Source organism: Dipodomys spectabilis, unplaced genomic scaffold, assembly GCF_019054845.1.
Source record: "Dipodomys spectabilis isolate Male_0828 unplaced genomic scaffold, ASM1905484v1 ptg000234l, whole genome shotgun sequence".
In the NCBI taxonomy this organism is placed as follows: Eukaryota; Metazoa; Chordata; class Mammalia; order Rodentia; family Heteromyidae; genus Dipodomys; species Dipodomys spectabilis.
The window spans coordinates 17,071,686-17,098,705 of NW_024870911.1; the positions used below are offsets into that span (position 1 = coordinate 17,071,686).

General features: G+C 51.9%; 2 protein-coding genes across 3 annotated transcripts; one reads left to right on the forward strand and one right to left on the reverse strand.

The window, feature by feature from the left end:
• Stat6 (signal transducer and activator of transcription 6) lies at positions 1–19,965 on the forward strand. The gene is made up of 22 exons (XM_042698635.1): positions 1–140; positions 3,619–3,755; positions 4,735–4,873; positions 5,161–5,244; positions 5,864–6,002; positions 6,144–6,196; positions 6,399–6,547; positions 7,868–7,999; positions 8,135–8,323; positions 8,897–8,984; positions 9,466–9,588; positions 11,372–11,464; positions 11,793–11,999; positions 15,096–15,190; positions 15,285–15,421; positions 15,749–15,895; positions 16,088–16,151; positions 16,483–16,593; positions 16,786–16,878; positions 18,206–18,271; positions 18,357–18,485; positions 18,574–19,965. Exons 2-22 carry the CDS (start codon positions 3,640–3,642, stop codon positions 18,761–18,763), a joined length of 2,544 nt encoding a protein of 847 aa, XP_042554569.1. The 5' UTR covers positions 1–140; positions 3,619–3,639; the 3' UTR covers positions 18,764–19,965.
• Nab2 (NGFI-A binding protein 2) lies at positions 19,790–25,882 on the reverse strand. Of its 2 annotated transcripts, XM_042698636.1 has the most exons (7): positions 25,505–25,882; positions 23,161–24,034; positions 22,621–22,754; positions 22,240–22,291; positions 22,010–22,142; positions 21,612–21,803; positions 19,790–20,652 (listed from the first exon to the last, which is right to left on the reverse strand). In XM_042698636.1, exons 1-7 carry the CDS (start codon positions 25,585–25,587, stop codon positions 20,543–20,545), a joined length of 1,578 nt encoding a protein of 525 aa, XP_042554570.1. In that variant the 5' UTR covers positions 25,588–25,882; the 3' UTR covers positions 19,790–20,542. The 2 variants fall into 2 exon arrangements, with proteins under 2 accessions (XP_042554570.1, XP_042554571.1); XM_042698637.1 differs by lacking the exon at positions 21,612–21,803.
• Positions 25,883–27,020: the final 1,138 nt, after the last annotated feature.

The window sequence follows — 27,020 nt, forward strand, 5'->3', positions numbered from 1 at the left end:
TGTTTTTCATTTTGGTGGTGGTGATGGTGGAGGGGTTCTGATAGCAGGGCCAGCCCTGAACTTGCTGGACAGAGCTACAGATCCATGGGGCCTGGCAGTGCCTGCTGAGAGAGGGAGAAGACGGCAGAGGGGTGTGCCAGGTGAGGGGATGCTTGTGAGGAAGGGAAGGTGGGGGGTCTCTGACTGTTAGTGTGGGGGATGGATGGATTCGCAGGGTCTGTCAGGGATCCTCCCCTGGGCGGGGCAGATGGGCCCCCTAGAAATGGTTTCAGCTAGTGTTGGTAGTTGGTGACACTGGGTTTTGTCACTTTCTGAGTATTCTCAGGAATGTGGGGTAGAGTATAAGTTCCTATACTTCCCTCCCTCTTTGGTCACCTACCCCCATACCCTTGGCCCTTAACCCTGCATGTGTGTGTGGGGGGGGGGGGGGAATAGAAAGTCAGAGAAAAGAGGACTCTCAGTCCTCCGGGTGGTCCCCACTGGATGGCTGCCCCTCCCTAAAGGTTGATACCAGGGGGGGCTACGGGCTTGTCCAAACCTAAGAGTGGTCCCTGCTAAAGATTGGAGGGTGAGCGAGCCCCAGATGTAGACCTCATGGTGTCCTGGAGGAGGGGGGATTTCCCCCCCTCAAAACTGCACCACGCTTGGCTGCTAGAAACACTGAGATTTCCTGGCAGGCAGGCGGGAAGCATGGGGTTAACCCTCCTTGTGCTGACCTGGCTCCACCTCCTGGGCTCCCTTCCCCGCCTCCACCACCATTGCCACTGCCACAAACACCCATTGGGCAACTCCTAGAAACCCTTTTGACTCTAGGGTCAGAGGACTTGGGAATATAAGGGTGGAGGTGATGGGGTTTAGGTCACCAAGCTGGTAGATGAGGATCTTGAACTTCAGGCTCCCTGGTACCACCACACACACACCAGGGTCTGAAAGGGAACTCTGGTCCCGCCCCTTTGTACTCTAGTTCCTCCCTCTCTGCCAGGAATGGATGGCAGGTCCTGCACAGACCAATCCACCCGGCCCTTGTTTTGAATTGGGGTTGGGGGCAAACTTGATCTCCTGATGTGTATATGTATAGAGAGAGAAGAGTGGTGGAAATTTGAAGCCAGGTCATGCCAGGAGGATGATCACTCAACAAGATAGTATAAACCTGTAATCCCACTCACTAGGAAGATTAAGGCAAGAGGACTGAGTGTTCAAGGCCAGCTTGGGTTATATAAAGAGAACTTATCTCCAAAATGAAATAAAATACTCCCCCGGAGGATGGTATGTAGTTCCTCTGAACAACTAATGAATAGTTTAACAAATGAATCCCAGGAGGCTGAAATATGTTTTGTGGGAAGAGGGTTAAGGGGAGAGACAAGAAGGTAAATATAGTCATTATATTCAATGTACATATATGAAAATGGAGCCATGTAACTTGAGGGGATGGGAGGGGTTGGAAAAGATGGGGGAGAATGATGACTAAAATGCATTGTACTTATAAACTGATTCGTTGCATTGAAACCCCTTTGCACAACTAAAGATAATAATTATTTTTATTATTATTTTTGGTGGGGGAGGGGGGTTGAATTCAGGGCCTGGGCATGATCTCTGAGCTCTTTTTGCTCAAGGATAGTGCTCTACCACTTTGGGCCATAGCTCCACTTCTGGTTTTCTTGTGGTTAACTGGAAATAAGAGTCTCATGGACTTTCCTGCCCCTGCTGGCTTTGAAACATGATCCTTAGATCTCAGCCTCCCGAGTAGCTAGGACTACAGGCATAGGCCACCGGTGCCCAGCAATAATTTTTAATTTTTCATATCCACTTGAAAAAATACTCACTCTAGACCAAGTGGATATATTTTTTTTAATGGAAGCTGTCTATCATTGGGGTTTTCACCAATAGTAGTAGGTTCTCACCTACTCTTTCCAGTAGGGTGGGTAGAGAGCAGGATGATGGGTCTGGAATCTGAGCATCCAGAGACTGGGGAGAAAGAAGAGAAAAATGGAGAAACTAGATCAGAAGATGTTAACCCTGAGGAGAATGGCTGCAGAAAGGCCTGCTGGAGGACCCTAAACAGCAAGAGGGAAGGCTTCTGCCTTTGGGAGAAAAAGCTCAGGGAATGCCACTGGGAATATCCAGTGGAGAGGCCTCTTCCATCCCTTTGGGAGCCTTGGGAAAGTTGAGAGGCTGGAAGAATAAGAGGACTAGGGGGGGTTCCTGGATTAGGGGAGACCCCGGGAGTTTCCAATTCCTTCCTTTCCCCTTCTCTCTGGGAGAGGGACTTTATGAGAAACATGAACTGAGAGACCCCTGGAAAACCACTGGTCTATCCAGGAGCTTCTGGGGAGAAGGGGAGCACTTACTCCCCTACTCTCTTTATGACCCCTTACCCTCTCTCATTGGCCTTCTAGCCCTTTAACATCCTTTCCTCCTCTTCTAGGCTCCTCACTCCGGACTGACTAACCCCATTTTTTCTCTAGTATCACCTTCTTCCTTCCACTCTCTATTTTCCCTTTGCTTCATCGCCTCACACTCTCCCGCTCTTTTGGGAGTGATATGATTTGGAGCTAGAAGGAATCTTAACAGCAGTGGTTGATTACCACTCTGATTCAGAGCCTGATTTCCATCTCACTTACCTAGGAGCTCTGGGCAACACATAAAACCTTTTTAGCCTGTTTTTCCATCTATGAAGAAGAACTATATTGTTTAAATTATTATTACTATTATTTATATTCTCTCCTCTCTTCCCTTCCTTTCCCTTCCCTTCCCTTTCCTTCCTTCCTTCCTCCCTTCCTTCCTTCCTTGCTTCCTTCCTTCCTTCCTTCCTTCCTTCCTTTCTTTCCTGCTCTCTCTTTTCTCTCTCTTTCCTCTCTCTCTCTCTCTCTCAATGTAACCCAGAGGCCTTACAAAATCTACACAAGTGCTTTACCATTGAGCTACATCCTCATCCATAGCCTGGTTTTCAAATTTCGTGGAGCTTTAGAATTCTGAGAGGTTTCAGGGACATCTGTAGGATCAGGAGGTAGAGAGGGAAGACCGTGGAGTTCTAACCATCTCCATTTGTCTTTAACAGAACAACTCCAGTTTTACACCCTTTTGTGTTGAGTGATTCCTCCTCACCCATGGTTTTGCTTTCCATGCTTTCAGTTACCCCAGTAAACCACACTCTGAAAATATTTAATGGCAAATACTGACAAAAAAACATAAGTCTACCATTGGCATTGTTGCTTGTCTCAAACTTGACTGAGGGTGCCTGTTTGAGGTGTCCTGGCCACAAGTGGCAATGAGGACAGGCTCTAGAAGGCCTGGCTACAGGAAGTCCAGGGCTGCCACAGAAGGTAGGTCTAGTTTCTTGGGCATCTTTTGGAGTATCCTTGTTCTTTTCTTCTCTTTTTTTTTTTTTGGGGGGGGGGGAGGAGGTTCGGTTGTAGGGCCTGAACTCTGGGCCTGGGCGCTGTCCCTCAGCTCTTCAGCTCAAGGCTAGCACTCTACCACTTGAGCCACAGCTCCACTTCCAGCTTTTTTCTTTTTGCTTATGTGGTGTTGAGGAATCGAACCCAGGGCTTCAGGCATGCAAAGCAAGTGCTCTACCACTGAGCCACCTTCCCAGCCCCGTCTTTTCTTCTCTTCTAGGCACCCTCCAAACCACAGATCATGTCTCTGTGGGATCTGGTCTCCAAAGTGCCCCCAGAAAAACTACAGCATCTCTATGTTGACTTTCCCCAACACCTGCGGCATCTCCTGAGTGACTGGCTGGAAAACCAGCCCTGGTGAGTCCTTCCACCCCATGTCCTCCTCTCTCATGCAGCCTCCCTCTTTTCTGTTTTTTTTTTTTTTTTTTTTTAAAGTATCAGTCCTGGAGCTTGAACTCAGGGCCTAGATATTGTCCCTGAGCTTTTGTGCTCAAGGCTAACACTCTACCACTTGAGCCACAGCTCCACCTCTGGTTCTTTGGTGATTCATTGGAGATAAGAGTCTCATGGGAGCCAGGCGCTCATGCTTGTAATCCTAGCTACCCAGGAGGCTGAGATCTGAGGATCCAGGTTCAAAGCCAGCCCAGGCAGGAAAGTCCATAAAAATCTTATCTCCAATAAACCACCAGAAAACCAGAAGTAGCGCTGTGGTAGAGCGCTAAGAGGGGCTGGGAAGGTGGCTCAGTGGTAGAGTGCTTGCCTCACATCCATGAAGCCCTCGGTTCGATTCCTCAGTACCACATAAATAGAAAAAGCCGGAAGTGGCGCTGTGGCTCAAGTGGTAGGGCTCTAGCCTTGAGCTAAAGAGCTGAGGGACAGTATCCAGGCCCTGAGTTCAAGCCCTATGACCAAAAAAAAAAAAGAGTCTCATGGACTTTCCTGAGGCTAGCTTTGCACCATGATCTTCAGATCTCAGAATTGAGATCTGCCTGAGTACCTATGATTATAGGCATGAGCCATTAGGGCCCAGCGCCTCCCTCTCTTTAGTCTCTTCTGGCACTGGTTATTCTATGTGAGTATAATGTGTAACCACCAAATTAAGACTATATGCGTTGACATGTGAACACCTCACTGCTTAAGAGGCTTAGCTAAAGAGGAAGGAGGTCAGGGCTGGAGCAGAGGCACTTCTCCTAACAGCAGAAGACTGAGAAGCAAGGGGGCAGGATAGTGTGCAGAGAATGGCCATGGAGAATTAGGAGAGGAAAAATTGAGTGGTAGGCTGTGGATGGATGGTTAGGAGCTGGTCTTATACAGCCTCATTCTGATGTTCCCATAGGGAGTTCCTGGTTGGCTTGGATGACTTCTGCTGCAAAATGGCTAGCATGCTACTTTCAGCCACTGTTCAACATCTTCAGGCCTCTGCAGGAGAGCAAGGAGAGGGGAATGCCATCTTGCCACACATCAGTACCCTGGAGGTCGAGCAGAAGGGAAAGGGACAAGTTTGGGGTGGGGCTGAGGCAGAGCTGGATGAGCACTGGAGGAAAATTGGTTGGATGATGGAGGATGTTGTAAGCAAAATGGTATTCCTGTGGTGAGCTGCTAGCTAGCATGCAAATTTGATTTTAAAGGCATGCAAATGCATGAAACTTCTGGAATCTACAGCTGTGTTACCTTTCTGTGAATGCATGAATGGGAGTCTTGAAACTGGAGCAGGAGGACATGAGCAAGAGCTAACGGTCTCCCCCCCCCCACACTTCTGTAGAGCATATATCAGAGGGATCCCCTGAAGCTGGTGGCCACTTTCAGACAAATACTTCAAGGGGAGAAAAAAGCTGTTATCCAACAGGTATTATGACAACCCACTTCCCACCTTGATTCGGCTTTCTGGGACTTTAGCCTGAGTCATTAGAAACTAGGAAGAAGTTGATATTCTGGAAAGGCTCAAGATTCTAGACCCAAAAGACAGTCCAGTCAAACTGAAACTCAAGCCAAGTTCAAAGGAAGCTTCGAATAAAGGTCTAAGGGAGGACAGAACAGGATTGTAAGGAGATGGTTTATTGTTTTATTTTGGGGTGTGTGTGTGTGTATGTGTATGTGTGTGTGCTGGGTGGGGGCCTGGGGGGGGGAGGAAGGGATTGAACTCAGGACCTGGGGTGCTTTTTGGTTTGATGCTAGCATTCTACCATTTGAGCCACAGCTCTATTTCTGCCTTTTGATGGTTAATTGGAGAGAAGAGTCTCACAAACTTTCCTGCCTGGGCTGGCTTGGAATCTCAGTCTTCACATCTCAGCCTTCTGAGTAGCTAGTACTATAGGCAGGAGCCACCAGTGCCTGCCTGCCAGGAGCAAGAATTTATCCCCAGGGTATTCCAAAGGCTGGAGGAACTGCCAAAGGTGGGGGGAGGGGGTTGTCATGGAGGAAGGTGAGCAGAGACTCACCCATTTGTGTTTGTCTGTCCTATGCAGTTCCACCACCTGCCAATGACCTTCCACTGGAAGCAGGAAGAACTCAAGTTTAACACAGCTCTGCAGAGGCTAAAACACCGGGTTGGGGAGACCCGCCTTCTCCGAGAAGCCCTGCATCAGGGAACTGAGGCTGGCCAAGGTGAGGCACAAGCCCTGGGGCCCTAAGACCAGTCTGGGCAGTGTGTGGGAGTGGTCCCTTCTTGGATCTCAGCTTTGACTGAATCTCCATTCTCTGTATCCTTGATTCCTGTCCTCCCCTCCCTCCCTGCCCCCTCTTCAGTGTCTCTTCACAGCTTGATAAAAACTTCTTCCAATGGGACTGGGCCAAGTGAGGTGAGAAACAGCCTGAAAGGCGGAGGAAATTGGGCTCAAAGTGCAACTGGAAGGATTAGAGGTGACACAGACAGACACAGATTGGGGTTGGGTGGGGGGGGCGCGGTAAGAATGGCAGGATGGTAAGAAAGGAGGCCCTGACCTCAGGACTTGGGAGAAGAGGCTGTGTGTGTCCCTGGTTCAGACCCCTTCCCTCCCTTAGGACCTGGCCACACTGCTGCAGGAGACTGTGGCGGAGCTGGAGGTGGTCCAAGGCCTGGTGCTAAAGAGGATCCAGATTTGGAAACGGCAGCAGCAGCTGGCAGGGAATGGTGCGCCCTTTGAAGAGAGCCTGGCTGGGCTACAGCAGAGGTTAGGGCAAGGCTAACAGGGAAAGGGGACTGGCTGGGGTGGGCACCTGCTTTCATGCTGTAAGAGAAAGCCAGGTAGGAGGTTTAGAGGGCCAAGACTCTGGGAAGTTAGCTTCAGGAGGCCTGCACAGTTGTTTAGGTTGCATCCTGTACAACTGTACTCAATTGAGGGATCATATTTAAGTTTCTCCTTTTCTCTCTATACCCAGAAGACTAGGGAACATTGTTTTTTGTTTGTTTGTTTTTTTGGGTCTGGTCATGGGGCCTGAACTCTGGGCCTGGGTGCTGTCCTTCAGCTCTTCAGCTCAAGACTAGCGCTCTACCACTTGAGCCACAGCGCCACTTCTGGCTTTTTTCTTTTTGCGTATGTGGTGCTGAGGAATCGAACCCAGGGCCTCTGGCATGCAAGGCATGCGCTCTACCACTGAGCCACCTTCCCAGCCCCGGGAACGTTGTTTTTTTTGTTTGGTACTGGAATTTGAATTCCAGTTTTGTCCTTGCTAAGGAAGCACTCTGTGGCTTGATCTATACCATCAGAGTTTTTGCTTTGGTTATTTTCCAGGGAGGGTGTTGCTTATGCCTGGTCTTGCTCCATCTCCTGCTCAAACATCCTGCGATGGCCAGTGCATGATCATACCTGGCCTTTTCTGTTAAAATGGAGGTCTCTCAAACTTTTATTTATTTATGTTTTGTGCTAGTACCAGGGCTTAAACTCGGGGCCTTGTGCTCTCTCACTCAGCTTTTTGCTGAGTGCTGCTGGTACACTACCACGTGAGCCACCCCTCCAGTCTGACATTGTGCCCTCTGCAAGTGGGAATCTCATCATGGATTTTTCTGCAAGCTAGCTTCAAAACACAATGGTCCATTAGCTAGGCTTCCTCAATAGTTAGCATTACAAGCAAAAGCCACTGGCACCCAGCTTTTTCTCAAACTTTCTTTTTTTTTTTTTTGCCCAGGATAGCCTGGAGCTAAGATCCTTCCCATCTCTGTCTCCTGAGTAGCTGGGATTATAGGCTTGAGCTATTGGGCCCACCTGGCAACCCTTTTCTATTTAGTCTGTTGGGCTTGGGCACTTTCCAATTTGCCCTAAAGTATTACCAATGCTGGTATCTTTCTGGGTACTAGATCCCAGGGGAAGAGGCAACTGGGTTTCCACTTGGAGTTTAGGCACTGAGAATGAACTGCTTCCTAAGAGCAAAGGCAGGTCCCAGAAGCAGTTCCTGCAGATATATCCCCTTCCATCAATATCTTGCTTTCTGGCTTGGTTAGGGGAGGGAGGTCTGGGCTGGAGCATGTCCCCTAACCACTGTCTTGGCCCCAGGTGTGAGAGCCTGGTGGACATTTATTCTCAGCTACATCAGGAGGTAGGAGCAGCCAGTAGGGAGCTAGAGCCCAACACCAGGGAATCGCTGATTAGCCGGTTGGATGAAGTCCTGAGAACCCTGGTGACCAGGTAGGCCCCATGAGCCCCCTGCCTGGCCTTGGGCAGACCCTGAGGAGAAAAGAGTTATGGGGAAGCCACCAGGAGGGGACTCAGACCCTAAGTACCACCTCCCCCCACCCCCAATATCCTTCTCATTCCCCTTAGCTCTTTCCTGGTGGAGAAGCAGCCTCCTCAGGTTCTGAAGACTCAAACCAAGTTCCAGGCTGGAGTTCGATTCCTGCTGGGCCTGCGGTTCCTAGGGACCTCAGCCAAGCCTCCTCCAGTCAGGGCTGATGTGGTGACAGAGAAGCAGGCGAGGGAGCTGAGCCTAGCCCAAGGGCCTGGGGCTGGAACGTAAGCTGGGGCTGGACCCAGGATTGGGGTGAAAGAGGCAAGAGGAACTGAGGTACTGGCACCACAAGGACATGGGAAAGAGGGCTCCTGGTCTGCAGAGATCCTGAATGGTCATGGCAGAGGAAGAGAAGAGCCTCATTTGGTCTAGAATAGGGGGAGACAGCAGAATTTGGCTAGGATGAGGATTCTTCCACAAGGAACTCAAGTAGGGGGCTGGGGGTATAGGCCAGTGATGGACTGTGGGCTTGGCATGCACAAGCCCCTGAGTTTGATTTCCAAGAAAAAGAGAAGAGAAAGGAAGGGCAAGGAGGGAGGAAGTAAAGGAGGGAGAGAGGGAGCAAAAGAGGGAGAGAGGGCAGAAGAGAGGGAGGGAGGGAAAGGGAGGGAGGAGCAAAGGAGGGAAGGAGGGAACAGGAGGGAAAGGAAGAAGAGAGGGAGGGAGGAAGGGAGGGAAGGGGGGAGGGAACGAGGGAGAGCTGAAGCAGGGACCTAGAGCTCTAGGGCCAGCGACAGTGGGTAGTCAACATATGGCGGGGTTGTGCTGAGCTGTTCACACTCTGACCCTCCTGGCAGAGAAAGCACTGGGGAGATCATGAACAACACAGTGCCCTTGGAGAACAGCATTCCTGGGAACTGCTGCTCTGCCCTGTTCAAGAATCTGGTGAGGGGCTGCAGGGTGCGGGTGGGGAGAGAGTATGCCAGACCCTGACTGTGGGACCCTCCTTGGAGATGTTGGGAGGCCAAGAGGAGCCATCCGATTTCTGTTCTCTCTCTCTCTCTTTCTCTTTCTCTCTCTCCCTCTCTCCTCCCTCTTCAAATATATGTGTGTGTGTGTGTGTGTGTTGTGTGTGTGTTGTGTTGATACTGGGGCTTGAACTCAAGACCTAGGTGCTGTCCCTTAATTTTTTCACCCCAAACTGGTGCTTTACCGTACCAGTTTACTGCTCTACTTCTGGCTTTTTGGTCATTAACTGGAGATAAGAGTCTCCTGGACTTTCCTGCCTGGGCTGGCTTTGAACCATGAATCTCAGATCTCAACCTCTTCAGTAGCTAATATTACAGGCATGGGCCACCAGTACCCAGCTTTGATTTTTTGTTCTCTTGTCCTCACCCCTGTTCTCTTTTACCCTGGCTCCCCTCAGCTCCTGAAGAAAATCAAGCGGTGTGAGCGGAAGGGTACTGAGTCTGTCACAGAGGAGAAGTGTGCTGTGCTCTTTTCCACCAACTTCCTGTTGGGCCCCAACAAACTCCCCATCCAGCTCCAGGTGAGCCATGGCCTCAGCCCCACTAACAGTCTGGGACCCATGGCCTCCATGCACTGGAACCCTGGATCCTCATTGCCTTGTTCCTCATGTGTTTAGGATTTATGCACATTGGGGCAAGGTGAGTGGGGAGAAGCAAGACCATAGGGTCACACCCAGGGAGTAGTAATGAGCACTAGTGTGTGTGTGTGTGTGTGTGTGTGTGTGTGTGCGCGCGCACACACGCGCATGTGCGTGCACCAGGACTGGGGCTTAAACTCAGGGCCTGGGTCCCTTAGCTTTTTAACTCAAGACTGGTGCTTTACTACTTGAGCCATAGCTCAACTTCTGGCTGTTTGATGGTTAGAGATAAGGGTCTTATGGACTTTCTTGCCTAGGCTGGCTTCAAACATTAATCCTCAGAACTTAGTCTCCTAAGTAGCTAGGGTTACAGATACGAGCCTGTGAGTTACTGGAGTTGGTACTCAGGACCCTGAGCTTGCTAACCACACCCCTAACCTAGTAACCAATTCTTACCAAATCAAACATATTCTATACAACGGGGCACTGTTTGGCAGTACTGAGAGTTGAACTCAGGACCTTGTGCCTGCTAATCAGGTGCTCTACTGCTGAGTCATGCCTCCATCTCAAGGAGCTGTTTGAAGTTACACACACACACACACACACACACACCTATAGATGAGGGCACTGTTTTAAGCAATACATACACACCTGGTTTTCATGGCATTATAAAACAGGTACTGTTCACTAGCCTCATTTTCCAGATAAGGACGTTGTGACAGAGATCCTCTAGTGTTCCCAGGTCATGTGGCTATGCGACATTAAGGCTGGCCCTGTAGCATTGACTTGTAATAGTCACTTTGTACAGTGAGGCCTCACTAAGCTTCAGAATGCATTTAGCAACATGCTCTTTACCTATGTCCCGTGAGCCCATGACTCCCCTGCATGCTTAGAGCCAGCTCTTGAGGATCTCTCTGGCTCTGATAAGGAGAAATGACTCACCAGGCACTGGTGGCTCATGCCTGCAATCCTAGCTGCTCACGAGGCTGATATCCAAGGGTTGAGGTTCAAAGCTAGGAACAAAAGTCCATGAAAGCCAGGTGCTGGTGACTCACACTTATAATCCTAGCTACTCAGGAGGCTGATCTTAAGATCGAGGTTCAAAGCCAGCCTAGGCAGGAAAGTCCGTGAAACTCATCTCCACTAAACCACCAGAAAACTGGAAGTGGCTCTGTAGCTCAAGTGGTAGTGCCCTAGCCTTGAGCTGAGGAGCTGAGGGACAGCACTCAGGCCCAGAGTTCAAGCCCATGACCGACAAAAAAAAAAGTTCATGAAACTCTTGTTTCTAACTACTAAAAGCCTGGAGTGAGCTGTGGCTCAAGTGGTAGAGTGCTAGTCCTGAACCAAAAAAAAGAAAAGAAAAAGCTCAGGGGGCTGGGAAGGTAGCTCAGTGGTAGAGCGCTTGCCTTGCATGCTTGAGGTCCTGGGTTTGATTCCTCAGCACCACATAAGCAGAAAAAAAAAGCCGGAAGTGGCGCTGTGGCTCAAGTGGTAGAGCGCTAGCCTTGAGCTGAAGAGCTGAGGGACAGCGCCCAGGCCCAGAGTTCAGGCCCTACGACCAGCCCACCAGACCCCGCCCCCCCCAAAAAAGGAAAAGCTCAGGGACAATACCCAGGCCCTGAGTTCAAGGCCCAGGACACACACACACACACACACACACACACACACACACACACACACACACACACACACACACACACTAAATGCCTCTTCTCATCCCTTTAAGGCCCTGTCTCTACCCTTGGTGGTCATCGTCCACGGGAACCAGGACAACAATGCCAAAGCCACCATCCTTTGGGATAATGCCTTCTCTGAGATGGTGAGCAAATAAATACCGAGGGTAAGGGGCAGAGACAGGATGAATTCCAGAACAAGGGGTCAGGGTGCCAGCTGGTGGGTGACAGGAACATTCAAATGTGTGTGACTTTTAACTCCTTCTCCTGGGTCTACTTTTGTACTTCTAACTTCTTTTCATTGTGGTCTCTGCTGTGGCACCAGAAACTGATATTGTGAGAAAGTATCATGTTTTGTGAGCCAGCTCTGGGGACTCTGCCAGGAGAGGCAGGTCTGGGAGGTGGGAAGAACGAAAGCTACCAGAGGAAGATTGGCAATGAGGCCCTTCTTTCCCTTCCTGTTCCCCTCCCTAGGACCGTGTTCCCTTTGTGGTGGCTGAGCGGGTACCCTGGGAAAAGATGTGTGAAACTCTGAACCTCAAGTTCATGGCTGAGGTGGGGACAAACCGAGGACTGCTGCCAGAGCACTTCCTCTTCCTGGCCCAGAAAATCTTCAATGACAACAGCCTTAACATGGAGGCCTTCCAGCACCGGTCTGTGTCCTGGTCACAATTCAACAAGGTCATTCTCCTGCTCTTTGGACCTCCCATCTCTGAGCTTCTTCATCCACAGAGATCAGGGACAGATCCCAGGGTTTTCCCAGTACCCCTCGTGTCCATCAGGAGTGCCTAGCAGAATACTTCTCCTCTCTGGAGATCACTCCATAGCTTGCCCTCTTTGTTTTTGTTTGTTTTGTTGGTCATGGGGCTTGAACTCTAGGCCTGGGCATTGTCCCTCAGCTCTTCAGCTCAAGGCTAGCACTCTACCACTTGAGCCACTTCTGGTTTTCTGGTGGTTTATTAGAGATAAGAGTCTCACGGCTTTCCTGTCCAGGCTGGCTTTGAACCACGATCCTCAAATCTAACCTCCTGAGTAGCTACAATTACAGGTGTGAGGCACTGGTGCTCAGCAACTGGTCCTCTTTAATTTCAGGTTTTGGTCTAGGGAATCTCTGTCCTTCCTCTTTAATGATGACTTGCATGATTTGCTCAGATTGTGAGCAAATAGAGCTCTGATTAAATGACTTTGACCCATTAGGAAAATAAGTTCCTATTGCAAAATCTGGATGAAATTGCAGAAGGACACGAGCAGTAATACAGTTGCCATATTGTGGCAGTTTCCTGTATATGCTAGGCACTGCTCCACACTTTTTTTTTTTGAGGGGGGGTCCAGTCATGGGGCCTGAACTCTGTGCCTGGGTGCTGTCCCTCAGCTCTGCAAGCTTAAGGCCACCACTTGAACCATAGCACAACTTCCAGCTTTTTCTGCTTATGTGGTGCTGAGGAATCGAACCCAGGGCCTCATGCATGCAAGGCAAGGGCTCTACCACTGAGCCACCTTCCCAGCCCTGCTCCACACTTTTGTATGTTATCTCATAGAATCCTTTCAATATCCCTTTGAAGTGAGATGGGTACTACTTTTTTTTGTTGGTTGGTTGGTTGTGGGGTTTGAACTCAGGACCCGGGTACTGTCTCTGAGCTTTCTGACTCCAGGCTAGCACTCTACCACTTTGTGCCACAGCACCAATTCCAATTTTCTGGTGGTTAATTGGAGATGAGAGTCTCATGGACTTTCCTACCAGGGCTGGCTTTGAACCATGACCCTCGGATCTCAGCCTCCTGTAGCTAGGATTACAGGCATGAGTCTGAGTAGTACCTGGCTGGATACTAATTTTATCCCCATTTTACCTATGCTTACAGGGAGTATGTAGTTTGTTCCAAGTCTTACTGTAGGTAAATGGCAGAAGTAAAATAGAACTCCATATTCCTTTTCTGTCTTTTTTTTTTTTTTCTGGCTATACTGACATTTGAATCCAGGGCTTCTCACTTCCCTAGGCACTGAGCCATATCCCCAGACCTATTTGCCTGAGCCAGCCTCAGACCCAGGATCTTTCTATCTCCAAGTCCTCTGTAGCTGGTGTAACAGGCGTGTGTTACAATGACCAGCCAAATCCCCTATTCCTGACTTTAAAAACAAAAACTAGGGCTGGGAAGGTGGCTCAGTGGTAGAGCCCTTGCCTTGCATGAATGAGGCCCTGAGTTCGATTCCTCAGCACCACATAAGCAAAAAGAAAAAAGCCGGAAGTGGTGCTGTGGCTCAAGTGGTAGAGCGCTAGCCTTGAGCTGAAGAGCTGAGGGACAGCGCCCAGGCCCAGAGTTCAGGCCCCACGACCGGACCAAAAAAAAAACAAAAAACTAAACTCAGGTTCTCACACTTTAGCCTCTACCACTTGCCTCCTGTCCTTTCTGTTCTAGTTATTTTTCAGGTAGGGTCTTTTGCTTTTCAACTGGGCCTGCCTGGACCATCCATGATTTTCCTACCTCTACCTCTTAGAAGCTTGAATTACAAAGGGCTAACACTATGCCCAGATTGTTTGTGGAGATGAGGTGTCACTATCATTTTGCTTGGGTTGGCATCAAACCTTGATCCACCAAATCTCTACCTCCTGAGTAGCTGGGATTATAGATATGATCTCTTATGCCCAGCCTCTGAATCTTGCTCTTGATTACTGCATTTTGGAAGAAAGAGATCTCATGTCCTGTTTGACAGGACATATGGGTAAATACAGCTACATATTGTGCTCTTTAAAACAACAACAACAACAAAGGGAGCCTGTGGCTCATACCTATAATCCTAGCTACTCAGGAGGCTGAGATCTGAGGATTGCAGTTTGAAGCCAGCAGGAAAGTCCATGAGGCTATCTCCAATTAACTACCCAAAAAGCCAGAAGTGGCACTGTGGCTGAAGTGGTGGGACACTATCCTTGAGCAAAAGAAGCTCTGGGACAGTGCCCAGGTCCTGAGTTAAAGCCCCAGGACTGGCACAAAAAAATAGATGGGGGCGGGGGGGGGCGGGGGACGGGCACATGGGGAGAAACACACACACACACACACACACACACACACACACACACACACACGAGAACCACATGACCGTAGAATATAACTAGCAATTATCTTCTCCTAGAATACATCTCTGCCTAGGGATTAAGTTTAGCACAATTTTTATGAGGGACTTCAGCTTAAATCTCATTCTGCCTCTCACCAGCTATGTGATCCTAGGCCAGTCATTTGGCTTTTCTGTGCTCCTATGGTTGTTATAATACCTCTCTCCATAGTCTTGCAAAGAATCAAGTAAAGTAATACTTGGAGTTGTGATCCTAGCTACTCAGGAAGCAAAGATCTGGAGGATCATAGTTTGTGACCACCCTGGGCAGAAAAGTCTGAAATGTCATTTCCTCCCAAAATAACCAGCAAAAGAGCTGAGCTGGAAATGTGGCTCAAGTAGTAGAATGCCAAGGGAGCATGCAAGATGAGCAAGCATGAGGCCCTGAGTTTAGACCCCAGTACTTCCAGATAGATAGGCAGGTAGGTAGGTAGGTAGACAGACAGACAGACAGACAGATAGAGAGAGAGACAGACAGATAGATGGAAAGGTTGGAATGGTGTCCAGTATATGGTTAAGCGTGAGTGTTACCCATTGTCATTAGTGGGCCACAGGTACAGTTTGGTCCTTTAGTCCTTGGCTGTCGTGTGGACCCTCACAGCCCTTGTGCTTACCAATCAAACTTCAGCTTAGTCCTTTCCTGACTTACCCTTGCTCCCCTCCATCCCTTAGGAGATCTTGCTGGGTCGAGGCTTTACCTTTTGGCAGTGGTTTGATGGAGTCCTGGACCTTACTAAACGCTGTCTTAAGAGCTACTGGTCAGACAGGTAAGTCTGTGTCCTTTGGTGGTCTAAGCAGCTGTACCTGGAGCTCCATCTCCACCCTTGGTACCCACACTCCCTTCTTCTTCATCCTGGCCAGGCTGATCATTGGCTTCATCAGCAAACAATATGTCACTAGCCTTCTCCTCAATGCACCCGATGGAACCTTCCTTCTCCGCTTCAGTGACTCAGAGATTGGGGGCATCACTATTGCCCATGTCATCCGGGGCCAGGATGGTGAGGTCACCCCAGCCAGCCCTCTTCCTCTGTATCTGTGCTCTCTAGGGTTTCTTCTGGGAAGGAAATGGCCTGACCTTCCTTGATGCCAACCTGATCTTCAGGAAGTTCCTCTTAAAGTTTAATTTATCTTCCTCCTCTGTGGTCTAAATGTCTACTACTCACTGTGAAGTCAGATATGGCAATGGACACTAGTGGAGGGCCCTCTCTCAAGACCTCCACCCTAGGTCTTACCCTTGCTTGAATGGATTGAGATTGGTTTCTGGGTGGGACTGGGGGAAGGGGAAGTCTGGATAGTGGAGACCCAACTTCTTACTCCTGTTGTAGGCTCCTCACAGATAGAGAACATCCAGCCATTCTCCGCCAAAGACTTATCCATTCGCTCCCTGGGGGACAGAATTCGAGATCTTGCTCAGCTCAAAAACCTCTACCCCAAGAAACCCAAGGATGAAGCTTTTGGGAGCCATTACAAGCGTGAGCTAGAGCGCTGATTCCTTCCTGTCACCCACCTCCTCCCAGCTCTTCCTTCCTCCCATCTCCCTGACTTCTCTTCCCTTTTTGTATCCCCCACTTCTTCTACCTGCCCAACATCCTACTCCTCAGTCCCATTTCTCTTCCTTTCTAATCCTGGAATGCTACACAGTTCTTCTTTCCTTCCTACCACAGACGAACAGATGGGAAAGGATGGGCGAGGTTATGTCCCAGCTACTATCAAAATGACTGTGGAAAGGTGGGTGTGGTGGTATGGATGGTGGGTGGGGCTGGGGACTGGTACCTGCAGAAATGAATGGTGGCGGGCTGGGAAGGTGGCTCAGTGGTAGAGTGCTTGCCTTGCATGCCTAAGGCCCTGGGTTCAATTCCTCAGCACCACATAAGCAAAAAGGAAAAAATCGGAAGTGGCGCTGTGGCTCAAGTGGTAGAGCGCTAGCCTTGAGCTGAAGAGCTGAGGGACAGCGCCTAGGCCCAGAGTTCAAGGCCCACAACTGGACCCCCCCCAAAAAAAGAAATGAATGGTGGCCTCAATTCTTTGTCAGTCACATGTACCTTCTTCTCTCCTCCAGGGACCAACCCCTTCCTACTCCAGAGCCCCAGATGCCTGCCATGCTACCTTCCTATGATCTTGGAATGGCCCCTGATCCTTCCATAAGCATGCAACTTGGCCCAGAGATGGGGTAAGGAGCCCCTGAGATACAGAGGAGAGTGGTCAGGGCAGACAAGTCTTCAGCATGGGCATCTGGGAGAGCTGGTATGGCAAGCTGAAGCAGGGAATTTTCCTTTCCATGGAAGAAATTCCCTTCCATGGCAGGGTGTGGAAGTTTCCAAGGGGAAGGACTGGCATCAAAGGGTCTACGTTCTTTTCCTAGGTCCCCAGTGTATCCTCCACACTCTCACCCCATCTCCTCATATCAAGGCCTTTCCACAGAAGAGTCCGTCAATGTGCTGCCAGCCTTCCCAGAGTAAGTCAGAACCTTTGGGGAGGTGGGGGGCGGGGGGAGGGTAGGAGGAGGCAGAACCCTATTGCATTTGTATTTATATTTACTAAGGAAGCTCTTCTATTAGAAGGGAGAACCTCTGTCTACTCACAGGGATTGGAGGGCAAGATCTGGATTGCCTGGGTTTGAATAACAGCTCAGTCACTTGCTGGCTTTGGGCAGCCTCCAGTGGCTCATTCGTACAGTGGGGGCTAATAATGACAAAAGTGGTCCTACCTCTTGATATTACTGTTAAATGTGTTTATAATATGTGTACAGCTGAACATGGTGCCTGGCTCATATAATGATCTATGGTAGTATTTTCTCTCATGCCTGTGAAATCCAGGCTCATTTACTTACTGTTTTGTTTGATTGATTTTTGATGCTGAGGAGTAAGCATAAGACTTCAAGAATGCTAAGCATGCACCCCACCCTGACCTCCACCCAGCTGCTATGCTTTTTTTTTTTCCTTTCTTTTTGCTGGGCCTGGGGCTTGAACTCTGTGCCTGGGTGTTGTCCCTGAGCTCTTTTTGCTCAAGGATAGCACTCTACCACTTGAGCCACAGTGTCACTTAGTTAATTGAGGTAAGAGTCTCACAGAACTTTCTGCCCAGGCTGACTTCAAACCGAGATCCTCAGATCTCAACCTCCTGAGTTGCTAGGATTACAGGTGTGAGCCACTGGCACCCAGCTGTACTGAGTTTTATCTGTTTCATCTTCCATATGGTGTAGACATTTTTCTCCCAAGTCACAATCAGGGGCTTATTAACTCTTAGTCAAGACACAAGAAGTGCCTTCCCAGGAGTTGAGAGGCAGGGTAGAAAATGGAGAATTTAGACCTATCAAGTTCAAAGTCTAAAGAAATATTAGAAACTGACCCCCTCAGGCCTCCACCCCCATTTTGCAACAGAGAACACTGATCTCAGAGCACAGAAAGGGCTTGCCCAATTGGGCGCCAGTGGCTCAAGCCTATGATCCTAGCTACTCAGGAGGCTGAGATCTGATCTGAGGATCACAGTTCAAAGCCAGCCCACACAAGAAAGTCTGTGACTCTTATCTCCAGTTAACCATCAGAAAACCATAAGTGGTGCTGTGGCTCAAGTGGTAGAGTGCTTGCCTTGAGGAAAGAGCTCAGGGACAGACAGCACTCAGGCCCAGTGTTCAAGCCCCAGGACCAAAAAAAGAAAAAGAAATGGCTTGCCCAAGGCCAGTCAGTGAGCCACTAAGTGTTTGTGCTTTGCAGTTCACCCAGTGGTCTTGACTTTGTAACACTGTGCCTTTGCCTCATTTCCTGTTTCCTTCCTGTTTTCAGGACCCACCTGCATATGCCCCCCAGCCTGAGCCAGATAAATTTGTCTTTTGACCAGCCTCCCACCCAGTGAGTGACAAAGCCCCTTCTGAGCCCATGCTCCTCCTCATCCTTTCCCAGCCTCCTCCTCATTTCCTCTTCTGGTTCCCGGTAGAAGCCTGCTGCCTTGCCAGCCTCAGGAGCATGCTGTAGCCAGTCCTGAACCCCTGCTCTGCTCAGATGTGTCCATGGCAGAAGACAGCTGTCTAAATCAGCCAGTGGGAGGGTTCCCCAGGGGCACCTGGTGAGTGGTAGCTTGAAGAGGATGTTGGGTAGGGGCAGGAGTGGGTGCTAGGCTTACTCCACTGCCTCTCTCCCTTTTCTGCTTGCAGGGCAGGTGAAGATATGTTCCCTCACTTGTTGCCTCCCACTGAACAGGACCTCACCAAGCTTCTTCTCGAGGGCCAAGGGGAGACAGGAGGAGTGTCCTTAGGAGCCCAGCACCTCTTGCAGCCCTCCCCTTATGGGCAGTCTGGGATTTCTATGTCCCACATGGACCTAAGGGCCAACCCCAGTTGGTGATCTAAACTGGAGGAGGAGCCCGAGACAGCTTTTCTACTGTCTCCAAGGACCTGCTGTGGACACCGCTCATCCAGGTGCTTCCCATCTCCAGCTACTCCTCCATCAGGAGGAAAACTTTGCCTGGAGAATGCACCCTGGAAAAGCTACTCCACTCCTTCCTTACCACCATACACGTGACCCTTTCTTCCAGCAGTGGAATGGAACTGAAGTTCAGGCTCCAGAGTGAGACACACCCAGCATGCCTGCTTGCACCTCAGAACACACACAAGTATAGAGGGCTAGTACTGGCTGAGCAGGACAGGGGTTGGGTGACAGCTTGGCTTAGGGCACAGAGGTGTTGCAGCTCCTTCTGAGCCGACCTGGAACATACATATTGAAACACACATGCATTTACTCTAGAGGCTGGGGACCAAGAGAATGGGCCTTGGAGCCAAGGGGCCCCAGCCCTGAGGGAATGGGAAAGTCCAGGGAACCCTGGATGAGAAGAAAAAGAGTTTGGACACATATATCCGAATTTTGTCCAGGTTAAAAAACTAACCCCCCTAAACCCCAAACTCTTGCCAAATGAAGCTTTCAGTGCAGGAGTGAGATTGTGCGATCCAAGGGCTGTTTTATGTGTAGCTGTGTCTGAGACAGTTTACCTGTAGATGTCACGTGTCTATGGTAAGGCCACATAGAACATGTATCTATTTGTGTGCTTCTGCTTGTGTGACATCTTGAAGAAAGAGACACTGGCTAAGACATCACAGTGTGCTAGCTAGCCTCTGATATTAACCTAAATGTCCTGCCCAGGTTGTTTCTATAGCTACAACATGTATGGACAGCTGTAGCTTTGGAGGCTTAACACTTCCTGTGTTACCCAGAGCCATGGCGCTGAGTTGAGTCCAAGTCTTGCTATGTGGCTCTCTTGGGTGTTGGGGGCCCTGCCTGCTGCTTCTCTTCCATAATTTCCCATCCATTGCCAGCTTCCCTCCACTCCCACACTCCCATACCGCCCCTTCTTCTTTCTTAGGGGGTGGTCATGGATCCTAAGCCATAAAATAAATTTTATTCCAAAATAACAAAATAAATAATCTACTGTACACAATCTGAAAAGAAAAACGCTGTAAGTGCTCACACAGGTGCTGCCGTCTGGCCCCACCTGAAGAGACCCTGAATCCAACCCAGGTCTCCCAGGGGCTGGCAAAAGGAACCCCAACTACATCCCCCAGAGGGCAAGAGAAAAAGAACTGCTGAGAGCTTGGGGGAGAGATGGGGATGGGCAGGCAAACTGCAGCACTTGTTAAATTAAAGAAACAAACTAGAAGCACAAAAATGGGGACAGGAAGAGGAGGGGAGGTCCAGTGTTACCAGGCCCCCAATCTGAGAGGGGAAAGGGTGCCTTATTTTTTTCTTTTTTGGCTGGACCTTCCCAGGGAATACCCCCTTCCCCATGTCCACACTGAGTCCTACTGCTCACACCTCTGGTAGCCACCTAGAGAATGGGAGTGTGATGTGTGAGGGAGGGGAGAGCCCCAGCCGCCCACCCGTGGAGCCAGAGTCCTTGTCCCCAAATGGGGGTGAGCGGGCACCATGCAACCTCCTCATGTCCTTTTGCCAGGCCCCTGCGTGTTATTGCTTGAAGCCCCATAGTCCTGTGCCCATGGAGCAGGTGGGGAGGCAGGAGAAGGGCAGCGGAAGGATCCTTCTGGGGTGGTGACTAGATGTTGAGGATGAAGGAGTGTGGGGGTCTGTGTGAGCCAGAAGTCTAGGTCGCGGGTCAAGGACACCAATCCACCTTCACTGCCGGCTGGCCTCAGCTTCCACTTTCACACTGCTCCTGCGACCCTCCACCAGAGCAGGATGGGGTCCTGGGGCTGGACATCTGTCCAGGAGCCCTTCCTCGAACTCTGCAAGGAATGGAGGCAAGAGTTAGGAGACATGAGGTAGAGGCTGGGGGCAGAGGTGATTGTGAACTGAGGAAAGAAAGATGTGAAGACAACGGAATTTCTTGAATTAACTGCCTCCTGCCCACTGAGTGTGTATGAGTTGGGGGGGGGATTCCATACCCGCGTGCACAGCCCCCCTCCCCTTCTGGCTGTGTGTAGCTCTCTGTCTCTGTTAGTGTCTCTCTCTCTGTCTCTCCCGCCTCTGCTCTGCTCTGCTGGAATTTCTGGTTTTGTCAGGAGCTCCGGGGGCGGTTTGGCTCTGACCTCTCCCCCTCCCTCTTCCCCTGACTCTGCCACCCCCCTCCCCCACTCATCTCTGGACCCCTTCCAAGCCCCACCTACTTTAACCACTGCTCCCCAAGTTTTTGGGTAGCCAAATCAGGGGGAACACAGGAAGCCAGCCTCCCAGTTCCTCCCTCAAGAACCCCCCTTCCAGTCCCCGCCCCCACTTCCCACCCACGCAGAGTTTAAAAATACCAAGCTAGGGTTGGTGGCTTTGTCTGCTGCGTCACTCTCAGCCCAGCCGCTGCCCTGCCCCTCTGCCTGCCCACTCTCTCTTCCCCTATCCACACACAAAGCGTCCTCCCCCACCCCCTTTGGACTCTGCTTCCAAGCTGGGCAGTCCTATCCCCACAACTCAGTTCCCGCTTCATCCTCCTGCAATAGTGGAAGTCCCAACCAAGCTTCTCTTACTGGTGACTCTCCTGCTATCCTGATCTCTCATTTTTCTGTTCCCTCCCCAGTGGAAACAGCCCAGTAAGGGCCTCAATTCAAGGTCTGGTTAGCTGGAGCCCCTCCTACTGTCTTTGGTGGCAACTGTATATCCCTCTTCCCTCCCCGCAAGGGTCTCAGGACACAGGACTGATGTGTGGGCCTGGGTGGCTGGGGGTTTTTGGGGACAGCACTGCTGGCTGCCTCACCTGCGAGAGGCGGCTTCGCAGGCACACAGGGGCTGAGGCGGCCCACACGGTCGTGGGAGACGAGGCGGGCGAGCCGCAGCCCCTCATCCATCAGTGTCTGCTGCAGGATGTGGCGGCTCCATAGCCCATGGGCTGGCAATGCCAGGGGCAGGTCAGCAGGGGGCGGCGTCAGCCTTGGGCACGACCCCACAGCTGTGGGCATGGGCACTGGTCAGGTAAGGGGCTGCAGCCAATGAAACCCCACCCTCAACCACACAGCCAGACCCACAGGTCTTTCTGCCCCCATCCATCCAAACTTCCCAACCCTGTTCCAGGCAGTGGCTCCTAGCTCACTCCGCCACCCACCCACTCCCACCTCCCCCACCAAGGAAAGGAGAACTGCTCTCAAGCACACTCACCCTGCAAGTGTCCATCTAGACTTTCCCCAGACAGGCTGGCACTGTCCTCCTCCAGGCTGGGGCGGTATGAGGGTACATAGGACTCAGGGCCTGGGGGAGGCTGCTGGATTTCTGGATGAGACTGTTCTCCAACCTGTGGGTGCCCCAAATAGGGAAATGAGGACCTGGCAAGGGAAGGAAGAGGTTTGGGGTAGGCCATCCCATTCCTACAGCACCCTAGAAAAATGTACCTCCTGTTTCAGCTTCTTCAGCGGGGGCCCTCCTAATTCTTCAGAGTGCAGCCTACAAAGAAAGAGAAAAAAAGAAAGTGAGGCTCAAGAGGGCTCCAGAATGAGCAGGGCACATAAAACATCTGGCCAGAAGCATGTACTACTTAAAAAACTGCAAAGAAACTGGCTGGGTAGTCTGCTCCAAATCCATTCACCATTGGGAGGTTGAAGGGTTGGAAAAGGTTAGACCAGACCTCAGACAAACTGTACTGGCCAAAGAAAAATAAGCAAGTGGATGAGAAGCAGGCCTAGAGTTGCCTGAGCTTGAAGTTGGGACTTGATCCAACTCCTTGGCAGGATTGCAACCTAGGAAGGACTTGGGGAAGGGGGGAAGGGTCTTACCTGGAGCCTTTCAAAGAGGACAGATAGGTGCTCTCCCGTGCCACCTGGCGAGACAGGGAGAAGAGCTCCACTCTCCGAAGCAACAGCGTGTTATCCCTCATGCAGAATTGGGCAGCAGCCTCATTAATGGTCAGCTGTGGCAAGAGGACAGCCAGTCAGAATCCTTACATCCCCACATTCACTGTTTAGACCTCCTTACACCATCATCATCAAACAGGCCCATCCGTAGGAAACGTGCTTTGGTTTGGACAATGCACAGGAGTTTTCTGAGGGAGCAAGAAAACACCCACAGCTTTCTGAGAGTGCCTGGAGCCTCCTCTATAACTCTGGGGCTCTGAGTGACACACGGCAGAACAACGGGGTTCTTGCCTCAATCTCTACTTCCCCCTCAATTGAGTGTGTATGGTTATAGAGAAGATCAAGGCCTAGGGTCTTGGACAACAGGGAAGGGAACAAGGGCTGGAGGATACAGGATATCTCAAAGGTTTGTGGAAGCGGCCTGGGAGTCAAAGGCTATCCTGAGAGGACCTGAGTCCTCACCTCGTGCAGGCTCAGCTGCTTGCCCTCTCGCCGTTTGGAGTCAAAGCGGCCATAGATGATGCTGTATTTGCGGATCTCTTCTTCCTTCTGGCTATCATTATCATCCATCTCAAAGATGTGTCCCACGCTCCGTGCCAGCTTCTTATTCAGCTTCAGCAGGGATGTGACCTCCCCAGCATCACCCCTTGGGAAGCTCCGGAAGATCCTCTCCACGCTCTCCACTACCATGCGTACCATCTCTGGCTCCAGCCGGTCCGGACTACTCCCAGCTCCACCTGCTACCATTCCCCCAGGCCCAGTCCCCTCAGGGACTCCTCCCCCTGCAGGCGGGGAGAAGGGGGGTGAACCAGCCTCCTCTTCTCCTCCTGCCCCAACGTCCGACTCTGGAGTGCTCTGGCCTGGCCAGATTCGAGGGTCTCCTGCCCCAGTTCCCCCAGGCAGTGGTGACAACTTCTCTCCAAGTTCAAGGGGACTTTTGGGGCTAAAACTGCGGGTACTACCCGCCTTTTCCCCTGGGCTGCCATGCCCATTGCTCATGCTCCCTTTACGGGTACCAGCAGTCTCAGAGATCTTGAAAAGTGGGATGCTGGAGACAGGCACAGCAGGCACTGGTTGGCTGAAGAGCCCTGGATTGGTAGCCCACTCTCTTAGGGCCTTCTGCAGACGTCTGACATGGAGGGGCTTGGTGGCCATGCCCACAAGTGCCATGATCTCCAGAAACTCCTCCTCACCCGCCTCACACAATTGCTGGACATCATCTCCTCCTTGCTGGATGAACGTCTCGTAGTAGGAAAGGAGATTGGCTCGCTGCAAGACCCGATACAGCTGCAGCTCCCCCAGAGTCCGAGGCAGTGCCATGGCTCGGGCACTTGCCCTGAGAAGTAGAGGCACGAGAGAGACTGTTAGTGCAAATGCCCCTGCTGGGTCCCTACCCACACTAACAATTGTCCTCTTTCCTGCCTCCTTCCCCCTCCTCCTTCCTATGAATGCTCTCTGTCCAGTGCTCAAGGCTGTGCACAGCCTGAGAATCAGACATTGTTCATAGAATGCCAGGGCTATTCCAGACTAGCCAGAAGCACAAAGAGCTGATGGCCTATGTATAAGAAATAAAAAACGAAAACAACAACAACAAAAAAAAAGAAAAGAAAGTAAGCCTCTCTTACCCCCACTTTTCTGGTCTGGGGCAAATTGACCTTCAGCACATTAGGCTACCAGCACACTTGTAGTTGGCATAACCCAGCTGCCAACTCAAGACCTCATGAGGAAGGGGCTGCACAGGTTGAGACTCACTAGTCTCAACACCTCTTAAATGTGACAGCCCCAAGCTAAGGTGAATGTAGGACCCCCGCTCTACCCACAGTGGATACTGAGGGCCACTGCTGGTCAGCTTCACCCCTTGCCAGCTGACAGGGAGGGGTGTGGCCCCTTCCATGGCTTTCCCCCTCCATGAGCCAAGTGGATCCCTATTCTCTCCCTTCCGCTTTTCCCAGATTTGGTGTTGTTCATTCATCTTGCTTTCTTCCCCTAGGACCTCTGCCCAGGGCCCCCTTCGTTGTCTCAGTTGTTCCCTCCCCCGGTGTGGCCTTCCTCATTAACTTGGGCCTGTTCCTTCAGCTCAGGCGATGGGGGAGGGGACAGGCGCCTCAATTGTTCTGCTCTGAGGCCGTTCTGCCCACACACTCCCACGGTGGTAGCGTCTGTGGGCGAAAACCGCCTAAGGACTCCCGCCTACTCTCCTCCCCTCCCTTATTTTCCACCCACATCTGTGGAGGAGCAGGGGGAGGGGGGGAGCCACTCAAGACCTCTTGAGGAAGGAACTGCACAGGATACCTCCTCTACCCATGCTGGGAACCAAGGTTGAGATAGATAAGGGACGCTGGAGGCATTCCCTGCCTCAAGTCCCGTAGATGCTCTTTCAACTCAAAGGAGCCAGCTTCTTCTGCCTGAGCCGGGGACCGCGCGCTGAATGCCAAGCACAGATCCTGAGCCAGCTGAGCGCCCTCACCCCCTGCACGGTTGCCAGCGCCAACTCCAGGGCTTCCCCTAGCGCTTAGGGGCTCCCGCATTCTTTGCATGGGGGCTCACATGCCAGGTCATGCCCACAAGAGTACATCTAACAATGGAGAAGAGGCAGTATACCCTCTTCGGTATCCAGCTTCACCCGATCCTTGGTTTGCTCCTCCGGCCCCCTAAATCCGAAACTCACCTCATTTCCATCAGTCTCCACCCCCCACCCCCGTCCCGCTTCCCCACGTCCTCTCTTCGACCTCCACCCCCTGGACCCCATTCCCGAGTCCAGCTCCACCCATCTCCACACCCCGTCGTCTCCCTTGGCCCCACTAACTTGAGTCTGGGCTGCGGGGTCCGGCGGGCGCTGTCCCCTCCGCCCGGCGGCTGCTCGGCTGTGGGAGAAGGCGCTCTGTGCATGGACAGCCGGAGACCACCCAGGCCGCCCCGATCCGTGCCCGGCACTCGGTGCCCGCTGCACTCTGGCCCGCGCGAGACCGTGTCCACCGTTGTCCAGGCTCCGTCCCTTCCTCCACGTCTTCTCTCTCCGAGCCTCCGCGCCTCTGTCGGTGCCTCTGCCCCCCCCCCCCTCCCCGGCTGCGCTTGCCGCCTCTCCGCGCCTCCGCCCCCGCAGGACGCACGGGGAGCGAGGCCCGGCGCAGCGCTGGCTGCTGGGCTGGCGGGAGGAGGGCGTGGGCAGAGCCGGGGGCTGGGACCGGGGGCGGGGGGCGGGAGCCCGGGCCTCTGGGCCAGCAAGACACTGCAGCAGGGAGGTGTGGAAACTGGGGGGCGGGAGAAGGTATGGAGCAGGGGGCGGGGGCGGAGACTCGGAGTCAGGGCGCAGAGTTGGAGACCGAGGTAACCGAGGCCGGGCTGTGGAGGGGGAGCTTAAGGGACCCAGCGGGCGGGGCGAGGTCGCTCTGGGCCGCCCACGCCGGATGCACAGCCGGCCCTCTCTGCGCCCACATACCCACGTGAGCTCCTAGCCGGCTACATTCCTACTCCCCCCCCTACTCCCCCCATTCCTCTAAGCTGAGCGCGGAGTTTCACAACCACGCACAGGTACACAAAGACAGGGAGCGCACAGCCGTGCACGCTCGCCCAAACGACTACACGATCACCGCTGCCCACACTCCGGCCGGCTCTCCGTGCTCTCCCGTGAATGTTAGAGTAGGGGAAAAAGTTGGCGACAGCTCGGGGACCGCAGCTTGTCCTCGGCTGCAGCTCGCTCCCATTGAGAGTGCAGTTATGCATCAATATGGGGCTCTACCAGAGTCTTATGAATAGTCCAATAACCTTCTTTAGGCCCCAAAGAGAGTAATCTGAGGGGTCTTTCATCGTCCCTGCTTTGAAGTTTTGGGAATAGGAATGAGCCGGTTATGTTGGAGGGCACCACTTAGTCCCAGGCACCCGTTGATTAGGTGTGTCTGGTTTTGTGAGAGTAGGTCAGGCAGACAAGGTGGGGGGGAGGGGGTGCGATCCCGCCTTCCTCTACTCAGAACAGTTGAGAATGGGGCCCTGTTCCTTGTCAGCTGGGTAGCAAAGCCGTAATGAAAAGGCTACCCACTCTAAGGTCATCTATTTGGGGACCTTAGTGGAAGATGAGCAGGAGGCCGGGGGGCGCCCCACATTACTCCCTAGGAGGAGCAAGAAGGAGGAACGCCTCCAAGGAGCCTAGTCCCCTTTCAAACCTACCTCCCCTCCCCCCCCTGGTTTCTCCTAGCCCATCTGGTTCCCATTACACTCCCGCCCACGGCTAGGAGGGGAGGTGGGAGGAAGTGGGGGGGAGGCGGGGGCTCTAGGCCCAGGGGAAAAGAGGTTGGGGGGGGGCTGAGAACCGAACAGGACTGGCC